The sequence below is a fragment of the Phocoena phocoena genome, chromosome 10, assembly GCF_963924675.1.
Source record: "Phocoena phocoena chromosome 10, mPhoPho1.1, whole genome shotgun sequence".
Lineage (NCBI taxonomy): Eukaryota > Metazoa > Chordata > Mammalia > Artiodactyla > Phocoenidae > Phocoena > Phocoena phocoena.
Genome location: NC_089228.1, coordinates 103,220,032 through 103,238,686, shown reverse-complemented (window position 1 = coordinate 103,238,686; position 18,655 = coordinate 103,220,032). Strand labels below are relative to the sequence as shown.

Here is an 18,655-nt window from a genome sequence, read left to right as displayed (position 1 = left end):
CTGCCTAGATGACCTGGGCAAGCAGGGAAGGGCAGGGTTACTGAGCTGTGAGCCAGCAGCACAGGCTTGCCAGTGCACACTGAACCCGGGACAGTGCTGGCAGGAAACGGCGTGAGCCACGAGGGTGCAGGTGCAAACCTGGGGCGCCGGGCTGGATGTGGTCAGCTAGGTGGGAGGGCCTCTGGCCACGTGTGGAGGTCATACCCAGGGCCGGGCCGGCCCATCACCACCCGCCGTGACCCTGGGGTCGGGCCTCTGAAGGCGCTGGCTCCACGCAGGGAGCTAGGACACTCAGCAGCCTGGTCTCCCCTCGCCCGTGATGGTGCCTGGAGGCCCACACGTGGGGGCCCCCGAGCCCCCCGTCACTGTGCCTCGGGGGGAGGTGCCTCCCGGGAGGTGCATGGCCAGAGAGCCCCACTCCCAGGACGGCCCTGGACGTGAGCCTGCTCCCCGGCAGCCCCGTCCCCCGGGACACGTCTGTGCGGCCCGAGTGGCAAGCAGGGGGAGATGCCGGGCTGCCCCGAGGCTGGGGGTCCGCGTCTGCCGGCACCCGTAGCCCGTCAGACAGCTGTTGAGAAGCTCTGACGGGGTTGCTCAGGCTTACCCCGGCCCTGCCGCCTCTCCCCCGCCCCAGGCCCGAGCCCACCTGCGCCCATGACTCACGAGTTCACGCACAGCACCACGATGTTCTTCCACAGGTTCCGGGTTCCCACCACCTTCACGATGCAGACCTTCTTGGGCCTCCGGGAAAGCTCCTTCTCCAGCTCTGCAGGGAGGGGGGACCCGTGAGCCACGCTCGGCCAGGCAGCCCCCCCGACGGCCCGATGCGCGGATTCGGGGGTCAGAAGAAGGAGAGTGTTTCTCTTTAAGGCAGGGGCAGGGCCTGGCTCTCAGGGGAGAAAACTCGCCACAGAGGCACTGACTTGGCAGGTGCAGCTGCCCACGGGGCCCGCAGGGAGGCGGCAGGACACACACAGCAGCCACCTGCGTGGGCTCTGTCCACTTGGAAGGGCTGCGGAGGCCGCTGGCGGGCGCGGAGGCCCTGGTCGGGCTTGGGCAGGGGTCCTCTTCCTTACAGAGTCTGAACCCTCTGCTCAGGGACCAGGAGATGCGTGCACTGCTCTGGTCCCCAAACCAACTCTGGGGGCCAAACAGGCTGAGGCTGCTTCCTCTGCACCTGCCCCTGCACGGCCCACATATGAGGAGGAGAAGTGAGTGACTGAATGAACACGTGTGCATATGCGTGCGCTGAGCCAGACAGACGGCGTCTCGGCTCAGGTGACGTGACCAGCTACACCTTGGTCGCGAGACCCAGCTTCTCGGGGGGCCCAGACCAGCTCTGAGCAGACGCCAGGCCCACGCCAACGAGGTCGAGGGGTCTGCTGCGGTCCTGGGGCCGCCGGTTCAACAGGGAAGATCCAACGAGGAGACGCCCCAGCCTCCCCGTCTCCCGGCATCTGTGAGCAGAAATGCCGCACATTCAGCCTCCGGGTCTGTCCCTGCTCCCCTGGCCGGCCGTGCCCTCGGGGGAGGGGACCCCTTCTCAGGGGCCAGAGAAGAAAAGGGAGACTTAACCAATCAAGACTGCCGAGGTCAGGGGATGCAAGGAAAGACTGACAGCGCACCGACCACAGGCGGCTGGGAGGTGAGAGCAGGCAGCCCTGGGTGGGATCCTACGGCAGGGTCACCGGGGGTGACGTCCGGTCCAGGCTGCAGCTGGGCTGACTGCAGTGCAGCGACGGCAGTTTCCCAGTCATAACAGGTGCAGGGGACGTGCGATGTTACAACAGGGAGACCGACTGGGGCTTTTTCAAAATTCTGTGCTCTCTTTGTAACTTTACTATAAACCTAAGAGGAATTCAAAACAAGTTTACTAAAAATGAAGCACGCAGTGGGGTGGGAAGGCCCGGAGGGAGCGGGGTTGCCTCAAGAGGGGCCCAGGAGCTGCAGCCTCCTCGGGGGGGCTCCGAGGTGTGTCCCCCTCCCTGTACTGCTTAGGGGGTACTCTCACCCCTGGACGTCCTACCTCTTTCCTGCCATCCAATGGCGAGAGGGTCACCAACCTCACTAGTTACAGCTGGAACGGTTTAGGAGATTTTTATTTAAAAAAAGTCTGGATCAGTGCCACCAGCTGGGGCACACACGGGAGAAGGCGACACCTGTCCCACGTCCGAGGGACACCACGCTCCCTCAGTTTCCAGAACTTTCTTCCGAGTCAATACTCAGGCACAGAGCTGTGGGCCTGTGCACCAGCCAGAACGTCCATCCATGGACGCTCAGCTCCTGACATCCTCCTGGCCTTTATTATCCCCTCTGCGAAAACAGGCTCACCTGATTTACAGACATCCTTTCCCCGTGGTCAGAACGCTAGAAAACTTCTAAAGAGCATGGAAGCATGGTTAACAAACACATAGCGTTGATCCAGCGATCTGAGTATCTTCACTGTTGTGAAACTGGTCAGGAACCCATTTGTCACAGCCACACTTGCCCACCATGGAAATCTTCCAGGAAGAAAAACTAAATGCCCATTCGCACGGCTATATAGGTTTAAATTTTTTTTTTTTTTTGTAACGCAGCTAAAACTTAATTCCTGATACTTTCTAGTGTATGAAATAGATGTTAAGAAGCTGTAGTAACTGTAATTATGACCTTTTTTCTTTCTGTTTCTAAAGCTTTAAACTCTGGAGCCCAAGCTGACTGTGGTCTACAGAGGTAACTGCATTGTTCTGAGTGGAATTACACTCGCCTCTCCGGGGCTGCTGGTATGTTCTCTCTGTTACCTGCATCCCCAGCCTCTCGACACCACCACAGACACGCAAGAAGCCATGAGGCCTTCCTGGCCCTGCGCTCCGGCCGACCCAGACCGTCCTGGCCTCTCCCCACCCACTGCAGAGACTCCTTCCTGGGCCTGCGGGGACACCTGCTGACCCCAGAAATTCCCTCTCAACGCGCGAGGCTCCAGCCGGCCCGAGGCCTCTTGCAGGAGCAGAAGTAGGTGCGGCGGGTCAGAGGCAGGGTGCCGGGCTCGGCTGCCTGGGGCCGCCTTAGCTTCATCTCCTGCTGGGGTGTGACTGGTGCAAGTCACCTGACGCTGGGGACTGTGAGGTGGCCCGATACAGGGACCCGCTTCTCACCTCGGGTTCCGGACGGACGGACAAGACAGAGTGAGGCACGTGGGGCGGGATCCCCGCTCGGTTCCCGAGAAGGGCTCGGGTAAAGCCCCTGTGGGCCTGATGGGGGCCTCGTACCCCCCAGACTCGCTGCCTGACCTGGAGACGCCAGACTCGGCTGCTTCCCTGCGGTCAGGCTGCCCGGAGAGGGCCTGAGGCCGGGGACCCCCTCTCTGCACCTGGCTCACGTCCAAGGAGGAAAAGGGAAGCCGGTTCACTCTTCCTCGGGGGCTCCTTCCATGCGGAGGGAATGCCGGGAGCAGGGAAGCCGTGCCTCCAACCCTCAGCCTCCTGGGGCCCCTTTCCCGTATGTACAGCAGGGGCGATCTGATCCATCGGAAAGGTTCTGATGAGGGTCAAACGCCTGTATGGCGTCTCAGCCCCCGAGGCAGGGCTGAGGGCGGGGCAGCAGGGAGGATGGAGTCGGGGCGGGTGAGAGCCTGGGCTGGGGACGGGATGCTGGTCAGTGGCCTAGATAAGATGCTGGCACACAGCATTCAAGCAGGCAAACCGGTCCAGCCCAGGGAGGTGCAAGGGGCCACTTCCGAGGAAACAGACACCCGCCCTTCTCCAGCTTTGCCCTGGTGCCATCATGTCACCGTCACTGTCACCGTGCGCCTGACAGCTGGGAGGGAGCAGAGACCCAGAGGCGGGCGAGAGCCACGTGCCCCGGGGCGTGAGTGCATGCCACCCCAGCCCCCAGTCAGGGGGGTCATGCGTGCTGCTGCCTGCCCCCCAGCACAGAGCCCAGCACCAGCCCGGCTCCTGAGCGAGGATACCACTTTCTAAAAACAGGAGGGAAATGAATCAGCGTCATTACGATGGAGAAAACAAGCTTCTCCCAGACAATATTTTAACCTGAAAGAAGTGGAGTGTGGTGATTTAATTAGGGAAATGCCAGAAACAAAGCACTTTGACTTAAGAGCGCTGATCTGCTAATGGATAGGCCTGGACAAGTTTGGGGACAAGAGCCAGACGCTCCAAAAGGGGCAAACGTGGCCTGAAAGGAGCGAGGTCCACGCACCCCTCACCCCCCCGCCCGCCAGGCCAGCACGTCCATCTCCCTCTCGGAAGCAGCACAGGGAAGCTGCTTCTGCTGGGCTTCCTGGGCTCAAGTCCCAGCGCTACTACTCACTAGCTGTGTGACCTCTGGCAAGATACTCAACCTCTCTGTGCCTCAGTTTCCTCGTCTGCAAATGGGGATAATTACAGTACCTTGCACAGAACTGCTGTGGAAAGATTTAAGATAATATCAATACACTTCTAATATTGATACTAGATGCTTGCTTTTCCTGTGAAAGTCCAAATAGTCAATATTTTAGACTTCGCAGGTCACAATAAATCACTTCTAGTGCTTATTAAACACACAATGTTCAGGGTTCCTTCCAAGATCTACTGGATGAGAATCTCTGGGTGCCGGGAGGGGCCCAGGAGTCTGTATTTTAACACCCTCCTGGTGCTCTCATGGATCTGATCTAGCTTTTGTGCTGACATTCCTGACAAATAGGGATTCTATGGATCTGAAGTGTTCTGCTTCCTCAGAGGCCCAACCAATAGGTCCTGACAGACACAGACAACACAGCAGCTCTCTGCAGGTCCTGTTTGGGAGAGACAGGGAGCGAAGGCCAGCGCCCCCTGGCCAGGATGGCCGGCACCAAACCGCAGGCGGGCAAGGCTGTGTGCCCCACGTGGTTCAGCCCTCAAGGTTACCCCGAGGGGCGGGGCACGCCCCCTCTGCGTTTGGCCTTGGCCATGTTCCTGGTCTAGCTGAGGACCGACCGCCACAGGAAGCTGGACAGCTGGCTGGGCAACGAAGGCAGCAGGGGTGATGTGGGGTGACTCCCGGTCCCGGCGGGATGGGTGGCGGGTCCCCCAAGTCTGGCGGGGCTGTGGGTCTGAAGGGAACACGTGCTCACCAGGCATCACGCCTTTGATGTCGCTCTCGGGGTTCATGCGGTTCTTCTGTGTGAAGCGCAGGATCAGCTTCTTTGCCGACGCAAACTGGTGGGTGGCCATGAGCCACCGCAGGGACTCTGGGAAGATCCTGCAAAGAGACAGGGAGTGGGTGAGGCTCTTCCCGTCGGGTGAGGCATCAAGACACAGCTCTGTCGGGGGCCGGGAGCGTCCAGCCGGGCCGGACTGGGTACCCGTCTGTGAGCGGTGGAGGCTGGCGGGTGCTCAGGACTCTCTCTTGGCCCAAGCAGGCGAGAGAAGACCGTGGCCCTGGGTGTTTCTGGCTTTCTCTCAGAAAGCGTAGAAGTTGCAATGTTTAAAATGAGGCAGAAAGGAGAAGTATCCTCCCAGCTGTGTCAAGAAATCGGTGTATACTTTTCACCAGACGCTGGATCACTAAACCACGTTCCAGCAATTCATGGAAGGGCTGCTTTTGTGATATTTTTGTCTCAAAAAACTAATGTTCATAGAATGATTTTAAGTTTAAAAAAAATGCCCCCCATCCTAGCAACCTGACGGGCACTTTCTGTTTTGAGCGTCTGGAGCCTGACTCCCCAGGGCTCAGCTGTAGAGTTAGTTTCACCTTGCTGCTAACTGCCCAGAACGCCTCCCTGAGGTGGGTGGTGGTTTTCAAGTGTAATGAGCGACAGACTCCTTGCTGGTTTGTTCGTGTTTAGGATGAAATACGGTGAGAAGTCCCGTTGGAAAAAAACCCCAAACCAAACCAGTGTCTTATCAATGCGTTTTGTAATTTTACATTTATAAGGAGATTTGCAAGTCCACCAAGAACCATGTGCCTGTCTGGAGCAGTGGGTCAGCTTGCTTTTTCTGTAAAAGTCCAAATAGTGGATATTTTAGACTTTGCAGGTCACAAGGTCTCTTGAGAAACCAGCCACTGCCATGTGCCCAAGGACGGAGGCTGTGTTCCCTCGGGACCCGATTTTGAAGCAGGTGGCACCCCTGTGTGGGAGAAGCAAAAGCTGGAAGTCAAGGTTGGGGATGACAGCACAGCCTCTGCGGGCGCAGCGCTCCAGGCGTCCCTGTGTTTCATGTCAGTTACAGAGTGTCAAGGAATCGTGACTGATGATGATAAGAAGTTATCTTTGCTACTACCCGACACCTGCCCCACCAGCTCTGGGGAGCCTCTAATCAAAGTAAGGCAGAAGCTGCAAAAGCTCTCAGTGCTAAGTTTTTATCTCAGAGTCACATCACTAATGATGTAACGGCTGTCACTCCCTTACCTGTCTGAACAAAAATCAAGTTTCTAAGTGTTCATGATGTATTTTGCAGAAACAGCTGACTTCAGTGGTACACTGGGACGGTCTGATCAGAGTGTTAATCTACGCTGGGAGACCTGGGTTGTCACCAAGGGTCAAAAAGCCACCGTCCCACGTGGTTGCACAAAGGTGCAGGTGAGCTGGGGGCCCACCCTGGTGAGGTACGGCCGGAGCATTAAGACGGGCTCAGAAAGTCTCGTGTCTTTCGCGCAGGAGCCCATATTGGAAAGCTGATAAAACACAGGTTTCAAACTGTAAGCACTGTTTTTTTTTTTAAATAATAAAAGTTAATGTTTGCTTTACTAGCCTCTAGTTTTTATAATTTTGAATATAATTCAAGCAAACAGAAACACTCACATATAACAGACATCAATGTTATATAGATATTAACATCTTGCCGTATTTTATCAGATCTTTTCTTTATAATGAAATAACCTGACACAGATGCCCGCCCCTATAGCTCTCACCTATGTTATCTCCATCCATCTTTCTGATTTATTTGGGTTTAGTGTCACTTTCTCATTTCTTAAGATAGACACATAGGTCATTAACATTAATTCTTCTTTTCTAATATATGCATTTCAGACTTCAAAATTTCACCTAAGTATCACTTTAGCAACATTTCACAAGTTTTGATAAGTAGTTCTTGCTGTGATTTGATTATAAATATTTTGTGATTTCTATCAGGATTTTTCCTTACCTATGATAGCCAGTAAGACAGACAGACATATCTCATATATATACATAACATTTCCAAACATACCAGTTTTGAGAGGGGGGTAGTGGCGGGGTTGCAATCTTGTTTCATTGACTTTTAATTTTATTTAGTCATTTTGAGAAAACACAGTCTGTTACTGCAAACTGGTACAACCAGAATCCTGGATCCAAGAGGAGGAAAGAGAAGGAGAGGAGAGAGGCAGGGCCCAGGGAGGGGAGGACCTGAGGTTATGGAGGGGCAGCAGCCCTCGGACTGGAATGAACCCGAGTAAAGAAACAGGTCTCTCCCAGGAGACCTGGGCACAGCGACCAGGGCTCTGTTAGCCACACGTCCTGTCTCTGCTGGCGGACAGCACCGCAGGCCGCCTCCTCCACGCCTGCCTGGCCTACACTCACCCTTCTGCGCGTTTCCCATGAATTTACGTCTTTCCAGCTCATTATGTTGTAGTAACATTATCCCCACTTCACAGATGGGGAAACTCAAGCAAAGCACTCGAGGATGTGTTCCAGATTCCTGGGCGGTGAAATGCAGAGCTGGATTTGACCCCAGGCAGTCTGACTCAGGACCCCACATCCTTAACCCCGGGGGATGCAGCAAAGAAACCAGCCCCGCGTGCGGAGACATCGCTCCCATGACTGGGGTTTGGGAGATACTGTTCCAGCGCCACCTCCTCAGCCCTTCCAGATGCCACAGTGCCCTCTGGGTATTTAAACCTGCTACAAGGTCTTAAAGAACTCGCTGAAGTGTCAGCCGATGAGAAAGCCCAGAGACGGCGGTTCTAGCGTGGAGACTGTGCAGCGTGGCCCCATTATGGGAATTTAACGAAATGTCTGCTGACAGGCACGTAATGTAGTAACACCACGAAAATTAAGAAACTGGCCAGTGGCCCAGGATCTGGCAGGAGTGTAGCTGAGCCTCAGAAATACCCAACATTTTCAACAAAAATAAAAGAGCACAGTAGGCAGCTGGAGCCCACGTCTGCTGGTGGACCCTCACGTGTGGATGCTAAGAAAAAGCGACCTTGAGGATGACCTCTGCGAACACAGCAATGTGCGTAAAAGCCACAGCGGCACCTCTAGGAGGGAGCTTTGCCGTTGCTGCCAGAAGCGGCGATGGCTACGGGGACAGGCACTGGTCCCCAGAGTGGGTGGAAAGACAGGAGTGTTTGAAAGCTGCAAGTATCTGGTCCTCTCAAGCGCACAGTGTGGCAGAACTATTATCACCCCTCTTCCACAGATGGGAAAACTGAGGCAGAGCAGGTTCAACTACGCTGCCCGGATTATGTAGCTATTAAAGGGGCAGAGCTGGATTTGAACTCGGGAGACTTTCAGGCTGTGATCCCTCCAAGCCAGGGGTTCAATGGCTCCAGGGCTTCTGCGGGAGGGTGTGGGCAAAACTAAAAGTCTCCTCTCGTCCAGTTCAAGTCCTGAGCCCCTGGTGGCAAGCGAGGGGCACAGGAAGGGCAAACGCAGAGCCCTGGGCAGAAGTCCCACCCCCTCCCTGAGGATGGTCACAGGTTGACGGACCTCTCGCCCCAAGGCACATGGTCCTGAGGCCTCCGAAATACATTCAGGATGGTTAGAAGGTCCAGGATCCCTCATTCACAATTCCAGAATCCAGAAGATTCTGAAACCTAAAACCTCTTCATTTAACTCACTTGGGAAAAGACCTGAACTCCCTGAGGCAGAACGGGACCTACTGGGTACGAGCGTCAGCCTCGGGCATCGCTCTCCTGAGATGCAGACACTTCCCTGCAGAAGTGTGAGCGTCCGGTGGACACGTCAGCATCCCCAGGGGCGGTGGCGGGGCTGCAGGTGGACAGTGCCACCCCTTCCCCGCAGCAGGCATGAGTCACAGGTGAGGAAGCTGTGCTTAAAGACTTCAGCCACGAAGTTAATTTTTAATTAAGCAAATCACAGATAAACCCATTGTCTACTTAAAAACTAAAAGATTCCAGAGAACTCCGCCTCCCTCCGCCGACGACCTGCCCCAGTCCTGGCGCCCCTGCACTGCCCTCCCCGCCCCGAGCTGACCCCTGCCCTGTGGGTGCGCATCCTTCCAGCCACTGGAGCCCCGTTTATCTCAAGGTGCTCCCTCTGCTGTCACACTGCCCCTACCTTCAGTGGAAAATGCCTGTTACGCTCTCAGAAATCCCCTTCCTTCCAGGTGGGCACACAACTGCCCCCGTGGTGGTCCGGAGACCGTCACCCCGGGGGTGTGCACGGTGGTGTCCACCCCGAGATCCTGGGAGGAAGCCACGCTCACATCCTACCTGTGCACTGGGGACACCAAGGCAGGTCAGTCCTACCTGGGCCACCTCGTTTCCCAGCGCATCCCGAGAACATCCAAACTCCGCCTGGATCTACAGGCCATGAACCCCGTGGCCTCAGTTATTCCATGAAAGCCAAGAACCAGAAATTTAAGGAAGAGGCTTTGACTGAACGCCAGGGAGGTTACGGAGGATGCACTGCAAACCCAGGCTTTCTTCAGAGGAGAACCCCCAGGCCTCACTCAGACAACCGAGTCCTGGGTCAGGAGGTCCCAGGCGGCGATGGGGGTCGGGGAGGCGGTGAGGGGCAGAGAGGCTGGGCAGGGGCAGCAGGAAACGCCCAACTGGGAAGGCACAGGCCTCCCGGCCTTGCCCGGGGGCATCAGACTGCACCCCACACCACAGACCCTGCTGCAGGGTCACACTTCTGCAGCGCACGCATGTCTGTTGACGTGATGAAGACCCCTGAACCACTCACAGAAGAAGGCAGAGTCACGCATCTGAACTTGAAGCCCGAGGGGGTCTCTGATTTGCACTTAGCCTTTCCCCGGTGGCACTGATTCAAAGGTCTGGGACCTGGCCTTCGAATCCCTAGGGCAGCGTCACTTTTCCCACCTCAGGCTTACAGTACTACTTAAAAAGCAGGAAAAAATATTTTAGAAAGATGCCCACCCTGGGGGCTTCCCTGGTGGCGCAGTGGTTGGGAGTCCGCCTGCCGATGCAGGGGACGCGGGTTCGTGCCCCGGTCCAGGAGGATCCCACGTGCCGCGGAGCGGCTGGGCCCGTGAGCCATGGCCGCTGAGCCTGCGTGTCCAGAGCCTGTGCTCTGCAACGGGAGAGGCCACAACAGTGAGAGGCCCGCGTACCGCAAAAAAAAAAAAAGAAAAAGAAAAAAAAAAGAAAGATGCCCACCCTAAATAACTACAATAAAGTATCAATTCTTAAAGAATTATATGGAAAGTTTATTTATGTGGAACTACTGTTTCAATGGTACCAATGTAAATGATGTTACTGTATCAAGAGAGAAAGCTTTCCCCGTTTCCTTTCTTTTTCTTTAAAGGAAAAACCTTTCTTTAAAATAATTTATTTTTGGCTGTGTTGGGTCTTTGCTGTGTGCGGTCTTTCTCTAGTTGCAGCGAGCGGGGGCTATTCTTTGTTGCAGTGCACGGGCTTCTCATTGTGGTGGCTTCTCTTGTTGTGGAGCACGGACTCTAGGCGCGTGGGCTCAGTAGTTGTGGCTCGCGGGCTCTAGAGTGCAGGCTCAGTAGTTGCGGCGCATGGGCTTAGTTGCTCCGCGCATGTGGGATCTTCCGGGACCAGGGCTCGAACTCGTGTCCCCTGCATTGGCAGGCGGATTCCTAACCACTGCGCCACCAGGGAAGTCCTTTCCTTGTTTTCTGATCGATGCCCTTGGGTTGTTCCTCCAAGCTGAGCATCAGAAGCCATTCCAACAGGAGGACCTGCCGGCTTCCCCTCCTTAGGCCTCTGACTCACCACATGCGTTCCAGACCTCGACGCTTTATGATTTAATAGTAACGTGTTGCTTCTGATCTGCTTTCCCATCTTTGTCTTACTTCCTGCCTTTCTGTTATCTGGCTCCGTCTCAAGTGCGTCTGACCTGCATTCCTGGATCTGTTCTACTAGCGTTGTATGGTCTCTCAGAAGAATCAGAAATTAAAATGCGATACTGCGATCCTTTCATAATACTATGAAGTTGATATTTTCTCCTTAACGTTTAACAATAAAAGCAAGTGTATTCCTTCTACCCCACTGGAGGACCTGACACAGACGACGATTCCACGCAGGCTGCCTTCGAGCAAACCCATGTAACACCTGCGCTTGGCAATGCTCTACAGTCAATGTCTCTCTCTTCAAATCACCGAACTGGAACATTTACTCACAAAGTAAGTATGGACAGGAAGTAAGGCTAACTGCTAACACTCTTTGAAATTAATTTTACCCTCAAGTTGTTTTGTCTGTGTTTCTGATGTAGTTAGTTTTGGGTGACACACCTGTCGACAGGTATGCTCTCGTAGTGGTGATGTGACATCACTGCACTCATGGGATAAATGTGTACTGAACATGATCCGCCTGCCGGGGGGAAAAACGTGTAAATTAATAAATGCCTTACAGGGAGCGTCTTCTATCAAACAGGTTAGAAAACATAGAGGGAAGGACATAAGTGAAGTTGGAGGAGCACAGCCATGAAAGGCTTTGCAGAGATGAAGTATCCCTGAACGTGTGTGTGAAAAGAGTCTTAGACAGTTGTTCTAAGGGTGCTTTGATTTAAAGAGGTGATTCTAGCTGTTAATGCTTTGGGGTATTACCAAGTATCAAACTTACGACATTCTGTAAAGATTTTCAAAATGAAAAAATTCAGAGACTGGAACTGAATTAAACACCAGTTGGGGGACTATCATTCAAAAGCTCTTACAGGGCTTCCCTGGTGGCGCAGTGGTTGAGAGTCCACCTGCCGATGCAGGGGACACGGGTTCGTGCCCCGGTCTGGGAAGATCCCACATGCCGTGGAGCGGCTGGGCCCGTGAGCCATGGCCACTGAGCCTGTGTGTCCAGAGCCCGCGCTCCGCAACACGAGAGGCCAGAACGGTGAATGGCCCGCGTACCGCAAAAAAAAAAAAAAAAAAAAAAAAAGCTCTTACAAAAATAGACACTTGGTTCCAGTGGACAAGCTTTCAGTTGCATTTTTTTTTTTTAAACTTTAGTTCTGTTTGGTGTTAAAAAAAAAAAAAAAGGTAAGTGGTTTCAGTTCAGGGCAGAGCAAATGGATATGAATTAGCTCCTTTAAAAAAAGTCAAATTCATGACTTGAGTTAGATTTAGTAAATTAGGGAGAAGGGACAAGTATGAAATTAAAGAAAATTTGGCTCTTAGGATGGTTAAACCCTAAAGTCTTCCTAAGACAAATCAACTCTTCTTGTAAATCTTTGTAGAACAAGGAATTCTTTCATAATTAAATGGCCACCGCACTAGCTTATCTGTCACATAGATTTGGAACACTGCATCTCGTTTTTCAAAATGATACACGCCTGAGCTCTAGAGTTCTTCCACTACAGCAAAATTGTGGAGGGACTATATCAGGAGGCCGGTTTATAGACCAGTTTCGTGACCTTGGGCAAGTCACCTAAACCTCCGGGCCTCTGTTTCCCCATCTGTAGAGCGGGGTGGGCGTGGGGCGTGTGGAGTCACACCAAGGCCTCCCCCCAGCTCCAACATTCTCTCCCTAGTTTATTTCACGGGGCTGATGGTAACCGAGGCCCCTTCTGAAAGCTAAAGGACATGCTGCTCACGCAGTGCGCTTGAACCAATGCCCTAACGCTGCTCTAGGTGTTGCCGGGACGAACGGAGCTGGCTCCTAAAATGCCTTCGCAGCTGGCCTTTCAAAGGCTACGCAACTCGGAACGTACAACAGTGTATGACGGCCGCGATCAATTTAAAATGTTCCTCAGTTCCCACTAGAGACGGGACCATCTGGAATTCATCTGGGTTGGTTTCTTCCACTTTCTCTCTCCTTCGACTCTCTTCCTTCTGCTTCTTTTACTAACTTATCCACGTGCAGAACGATCGGCTGAAGACAGCATAGGGCACACAGGGCCTTTAAAACGTAACACGGTAGGGGAATTAATTTGGCATTTTTGCAAATGATAAAATTAAAATGAGATGTTGAAAAGCAATTCGAGGAGATAAGTGGGCAGAAGGCCTTGTGTGGTTCTGCTTCTAACTGGAATTTTGTCGGCACCTCTGAATCAGCAACCGGTTACAGGGGGCTCCACAGACCCTCCCCGGGGGCCCAGCTTCCCCCTACCTGTGGCTGCAGTATCGTCCCGACAGGATGATAACCGATAAACGCCACTCACCATCGGGGGGCCCCTGCTGGTCCTGCCCTGACCTCAGACCCGGCTCCGGAACCTGGCCCCTCTCTCTCTGTCCATCCACATGGACTTCTGCCAGCTGCCAGCCGGGCAAACACTTGGCAGCTCTCACTAGACACCTGTCACCAGGCGGCCATTTCCGCAATTTCTGCCAGCGGCCAACAGCTCGACCTCATTGCTCCCACCACACGCACACACGCGTGCACACTTGAACACACAGGCTCGCACGCACGCTGCCTGAACCCTGCCTGGTCTCGAGGCTCAGAGATCCTCAAGCTGGCCTTAAGCGACCCCCAGCCTCCCAGGGGTGGGCAGGGGAGTGGGGTGGAACATTGGAGCACGTGTCAGGCACGGGGTCCGCGTGGACCATGGTGTGGCTCTGGGGTCAGTGACGCTGGCCTTCAGAGCGGAGACCAGACCCTGTGGGAGCGCCTCTCTCCGCATCTACTTGGAAACATTTCAGTTGACTGCAGGGGTTCCTAGTACTTTACATAATCTCTGCCCACTCAGAAGGCAAAAATGGGGTTGCCTCTGGCCGCCAATTTAGAGAACATTTTGATCTCACTTTTAATTGCTCATATCCTATGCTTATGACTGACATACGGGCTATCATTTTTATGTCTATGTTTGCCTTTGTCAGTACTACCTAGTCTTCCCCCATCTAGATAATTTGTAGACAAACAGGATTTGGCTAAAAAAATTTTTTTTGCTCTAAGTTTCCTGAAGTTCTCCCCAAATGAACTATCTGATAACCTGTACAAATAATTACTGCAGATTCATTCAAGCTCCCAGAGGCTACACGCCTTTCATGACTCACTTCTCACTTCTTCCGCTTCCTGGAAGGAAAACATCGTCCTGTGAGGCTTAACCTTTGGTGATGGTGTAACTGATTCCAGCCTCCCTCCTGGTGTGCAGGACGCCCTGCGGCCCTTGTTTTGCCTGTTTGCATAGTGTTATTTTGACCCCGTACTGAAATAAAACTGTTTTTGATGGAGGAAAGTGTTTTGTCCCTCAAGTGTATAGGCGAGAGACAAAGGCCGGCAGCTGCAGGGATGCACGTATATACTCGTCCTCACGCTGGCTCTGGAGTGGCCTCTACCGGCTTTGACCTCAGACCAGTGCTGGTACCAATCTCTGTGCCTCGATTTCTCCATGCGCCGTGGAACCTCCTTCAGAGGGTCTGACTCAGAGCAAACCCTCAAGATACGTTAAAAATTAGTCTTATTTTGGCCAGAATATTTCCGATGCTATTTAAAAGAGCCAAGTAACATTTAGGGGCGCTTATCTATTGGAATTGTTAGTAATTTTTTTTTCTGGATATTTATCTGACATGAGGCCCCTTCAATGTTTTATTGGCTTGGCCAAAAAGTTTGTGTGGGTTTTTCCATAACATCTTAACAGAAAAAAACCGAACGAACTTTTTGGCCAACCCAATATAATGGCTTGTTTCTTGAAATTTCTAAAATTAAGATCGCTTTTAGCACATAGCATTTTCCCGAGGGTTTTAATTGTCTCTCCTCTACCGGTGAGTCCCGAGGTCAGCCCAGTCGAACGTCCTGGGTTTCAAGGTTTATCTCCCATTGGAGGAACGGATACCGTGGCTTATTCTCCAATGTTACCAGCGCAGCTTGATCTTTCTCTAACTTCCTTATTATTCCCACGTTCATTTTCTTCTTCTCGTTCTCCCGAACGTTTCCCACGATCACGCTGACTGCCAACAGCACCCGGTTAATAATTCAGCATCTTCACACGTTTTGAAACTTCGAGGCAGTTCACGCAACACACACACCAGGTAAGTCTCAGATGAGACCCTGTCCTACCCAGGGACTTGGCTGGGAGTCTGGGGAATGTGAAGGAAAACCACACCCAGGCTCCCTGCCGGGGTGAGGGACACACAGGTAAGCAAGGTGGGACCTTTCCCTCCCAGCAACTTCCATCACGGGCCACAGCTGAAGACTCCCAGACATACATGCATGTGGGTTTATGTTCTCACAGTGCAGATAAAAATCACTGGACTCAGTACTGAGGGTTTTTTGTCTTCGTCTGTCAGTTCCAGGAATGCCCATGACTTCTGCCGTCTGCCGTCTGAGATGACTCACGGTGGGGCTGGACTGGGCAGCTAGGTCCCGTGTGGCATCTCGCAGACCCTCAAGGACGGCAACCGTGTCACGTCCTTGCAGAACCAGGAACCGCTTCTTTTAAGAAGGTTGTGTTACCCCAGCCGACCCACGTCTCCTTTCACTCGACAACATCTTTTGCTTTATTGGAAGTGGACCAGGTCCCGTATCCCATAAGCAGATATCTGCCTTTTCCTTCTCACTGGACAGCCTGGTGTACAGCAGCCCTCTGGGACCTGAGCCATCACCAGCACCCCTGGAAGGCTTCTTAAACTACCCGCAGACACTGTGACTCAGTCAGCCTGGGGTGGGGTCTGAGCCCTGGTGTCGCTAACAAGTTCCCAGGTGGTGGTGGTGGTGGTGATGCTGGCCCGGTGGCCACACTCTGAGAACCACTGACATTCAGAAACCAGTTTTTAATGACTCGCCACACCTGTGTCTTTGGTGCAGCTTTTTGATGTCCTGGTTTCCCCAGCTAAGAACAGGAATAATCCCACCAACCACCAGCTCGTACCTAATCCGAAAACATCAGGTCGATACAGCCTCGCGCACAGAAACCTGCAGCTCATCTCGGGAAAAGCGTGTCCTGAAAACTTTAAGATGTGTTCAAATCGCCATACCTGACGGTGCACCTGCCTCGAAGGAGGCACGTGAGGTGGCCCTCCTCGGCGAGCTGCTCCACCAGGCAGGGGCGCGGGCACGTCGCACCCGACACCTGGCAGGCGCCGCCTGGGGAGAGGCCTCGGTGTCGTGACCGTGCCCAACACGTGCCAGGCCCAAAGCGGTCGTGCATGTGCTCGTCCTCACAAACTATCACAGGTACTCGGCACCCACAGTGATGCTCTAAGGCAGGTGACGGCACGCACCGGTGTTTCGGGAGGGTGGCCGGAACAGCTCCATCACGTCCCGGAAATGCCTCCCAAGCCCGGGCCGTTCGCCCTCCTACCCACCTGTGCCCCAGCAGATCCACAAACGAGACCTCCCAGGGCTACCTGCAGAACACACCTGGAACCAGACCCCATCAGGTGACCCGCAGCCAGCGCTGCATCGGCACCCGCCCTGCCCTGCGGCCACTCCCACAGCAGACAGAGCGAGGCTCCCAGGGCACAGCCCTGCCCCGCTTCGGCCGCTGGCGTGTTTTCAGGTGGCAGAGGAAGCTCGGCGCCCAAGGCCCCCCACGTCCGACCCACCTCTGTGTCCAAGATCATCTTCCGCCCCAACCGGCCACTCGGGCTCTGGCCACACTGACCACCGCCTTCCTCTTCCACAAAAAGCCAAGCGGAGCCAGCTTTTACCCTGGCTGTCACCGTGTGCCGGCCATGTAGTCTCAGCCCAAAAGTCACTTCCTCAGAGACCCCGACCCCACCTGTTCCTCTGCATCCCGCTGCTTTATTCCATTTCTTCCTAGTGCTGGTTATTTGAAAGCATGCTATTGGCTGACTTACGATTTATGGGCTGTGGGCCCCCCATCAGCCCATCAAGTACGTCTCAGTGGGCAGAGGTTCGGTGACGTGCACGGCAGTTCCCAGAATCCGTCGTGTCTAGAACGGCACGCCATGTGCCTAAGTGGTAACTACTCATAATAAATGAGGTGAATCCGCTTCTCTTTCACACTGGTCTGTTTTGCAGAATTCCTGAGACGCAAACTCCCTGAAGTATAGTTTTTGCCCGTGGTAGTGGGTTCCCGGGCTCGGTGGGCTCATCCTTGGTGAGAATTCTCTTCCACGTGAGTCTCGGCTCCGGTGATGCCCCACGGAGGTTTCATTTCTGACCCTGAGGTTCCAGCGAGCTCCCCTGGTTCTTCTGTCAGCCTTGGAGAGCAGTTGGAATTTGGAAAGGAACATGTAGCCATGTGTGGTGCAGACTCCAAGGCGCTGATGTCTTGAGGGTGAGTCCTTCCCGCCCACGGCCCGGGGCAGCTGTCCAGCTTTGGAGCTGAGGCCCTGTTCTGCGCAGAGATCTGTTATCACTGATGCTCTGAGGCCCAGCTTCGTCCCGGGGGCTCCGTTCTAAGTGCAGAAGCGGCCTGAGATCTCAGCCCTGGGCCCCGTGCAGGGTTAACCCAGGCCCCTGGGCCCCTTTCTGGTTCAGCTGCCCTGTGGTGCCCTCTGTGTCACTCCAGCGTGAATGCTGTCCTGGGTCTCTGCCCCAGCACCCCCTTTCCTGTGCTGGAGGTCAGCGCTGTGTCCGTATTTGGTCAATGTCACTTCTTACCTGATGTGTCTGGATGCTCCCAGCTTCCATGCAGACCAGAAGATCCTTCACCTGCACCCCTTTCCTTTGTGCTGCTGACCTGACCCTGCGTCCCGGGGACTTCATGTCGTGTGTTCTGCTTTATGGCCCTGTTAACACACCTGTTCCTCAGGCCTGCTCCAAAGCACCAAGCAGGCTGCCGGGCACCCAGGGCACATGCGATAAATACTTGCTCTTAAAGGAAAGAGTGACTTTCAACATTTTGTCACCAATAGCCGGTCGTGCTGGCCGCTACAGCTCACTGCCCTCCCCAGAGGCCAGTTCACCCTGTCAAACCACAAAGCCTTCTGCGAGAAATCTTCTACCGTAGCAGAGGGGAGGAAGGGTGCTCATTAGGGGGTGAGAAAGAGGGGGCACCTCAATGGCCTTTAAAAGCCAGTGATGCCCCTGGAGCCACTCACGACTACAGGCAGAGGTGGGACACACCTCTTACCGCCGATTCCCTCGACTGGCCCCAGATACACGCAGGCTTCCACACTGGGAAGGCGGGGATATAGTAACAGTAAGAGCAGTAGCTGATCTCCGCAAGCGCTACTGCAGGCCGGACATGCGTCAGGGGCCTTACGTAATAACACAAGGGACAAGTACACGGGTGGGTGGAGCAGGTCTGCCCCATACTGGGGTGCCTGGTGCCTGCGGACGCTGTCCATCTGTCTGTCCACACACACTTCTCACTTACCAGAGTACCCTGGGTACCCTTTTCACCATAGGTCATATTTTTACATTTGTGTGTTTCAAAGAATTATTTTTTATGTTTTACAATGGATTTAAATAAATGAACATTTTTACCTTGCCTAACACTAAACCTTGATATATTTTTAAAATTTAAAATAAAAAAATAAGATAAACAAAACCCCTAATGCTTTCCCACATGGGCCAGGCCCCCAGACCTGCTCCAGGAAACCCTTCCTCTGCCTTTTTCTCTCTGTCAGGTTTCCTTCTACCTGGGACAGGTGGGAGCAGAGCCTGGGCTGAGCCTCAAAGCCTGGAGGTGATGGAGACAACACTG

The 18,655-nt window shown here is 53.9% G+C and overlaps 1 protein-coding gene across 1 annotated transcript in view; it reads right to left on the bottom strand.

Moving 5' to 3' along the window:
- Positions 1-18,655, bottom strand: part of SLC22A23 (solute carrier family 22 member 23) — a 138,981-nt gene that overhangs the window by 15,297 nt on the left and 105,029 nt on the right. Inside the window, exons 5-6 of the mRNA XM_065885664.1 lie at positions 5,087-5,214; positions 664-766 (exon numbers count right to left, since the gene is read on the bottom strand). Coding sequence (XP_065741736.1) covers positions 664-766; positions 5,087-5,214 — 231 coding nt within the window. The remainder of the gene's footprint in view (positions 1-663; positions 767-5,086; positions 5,215-18,655) is intronic.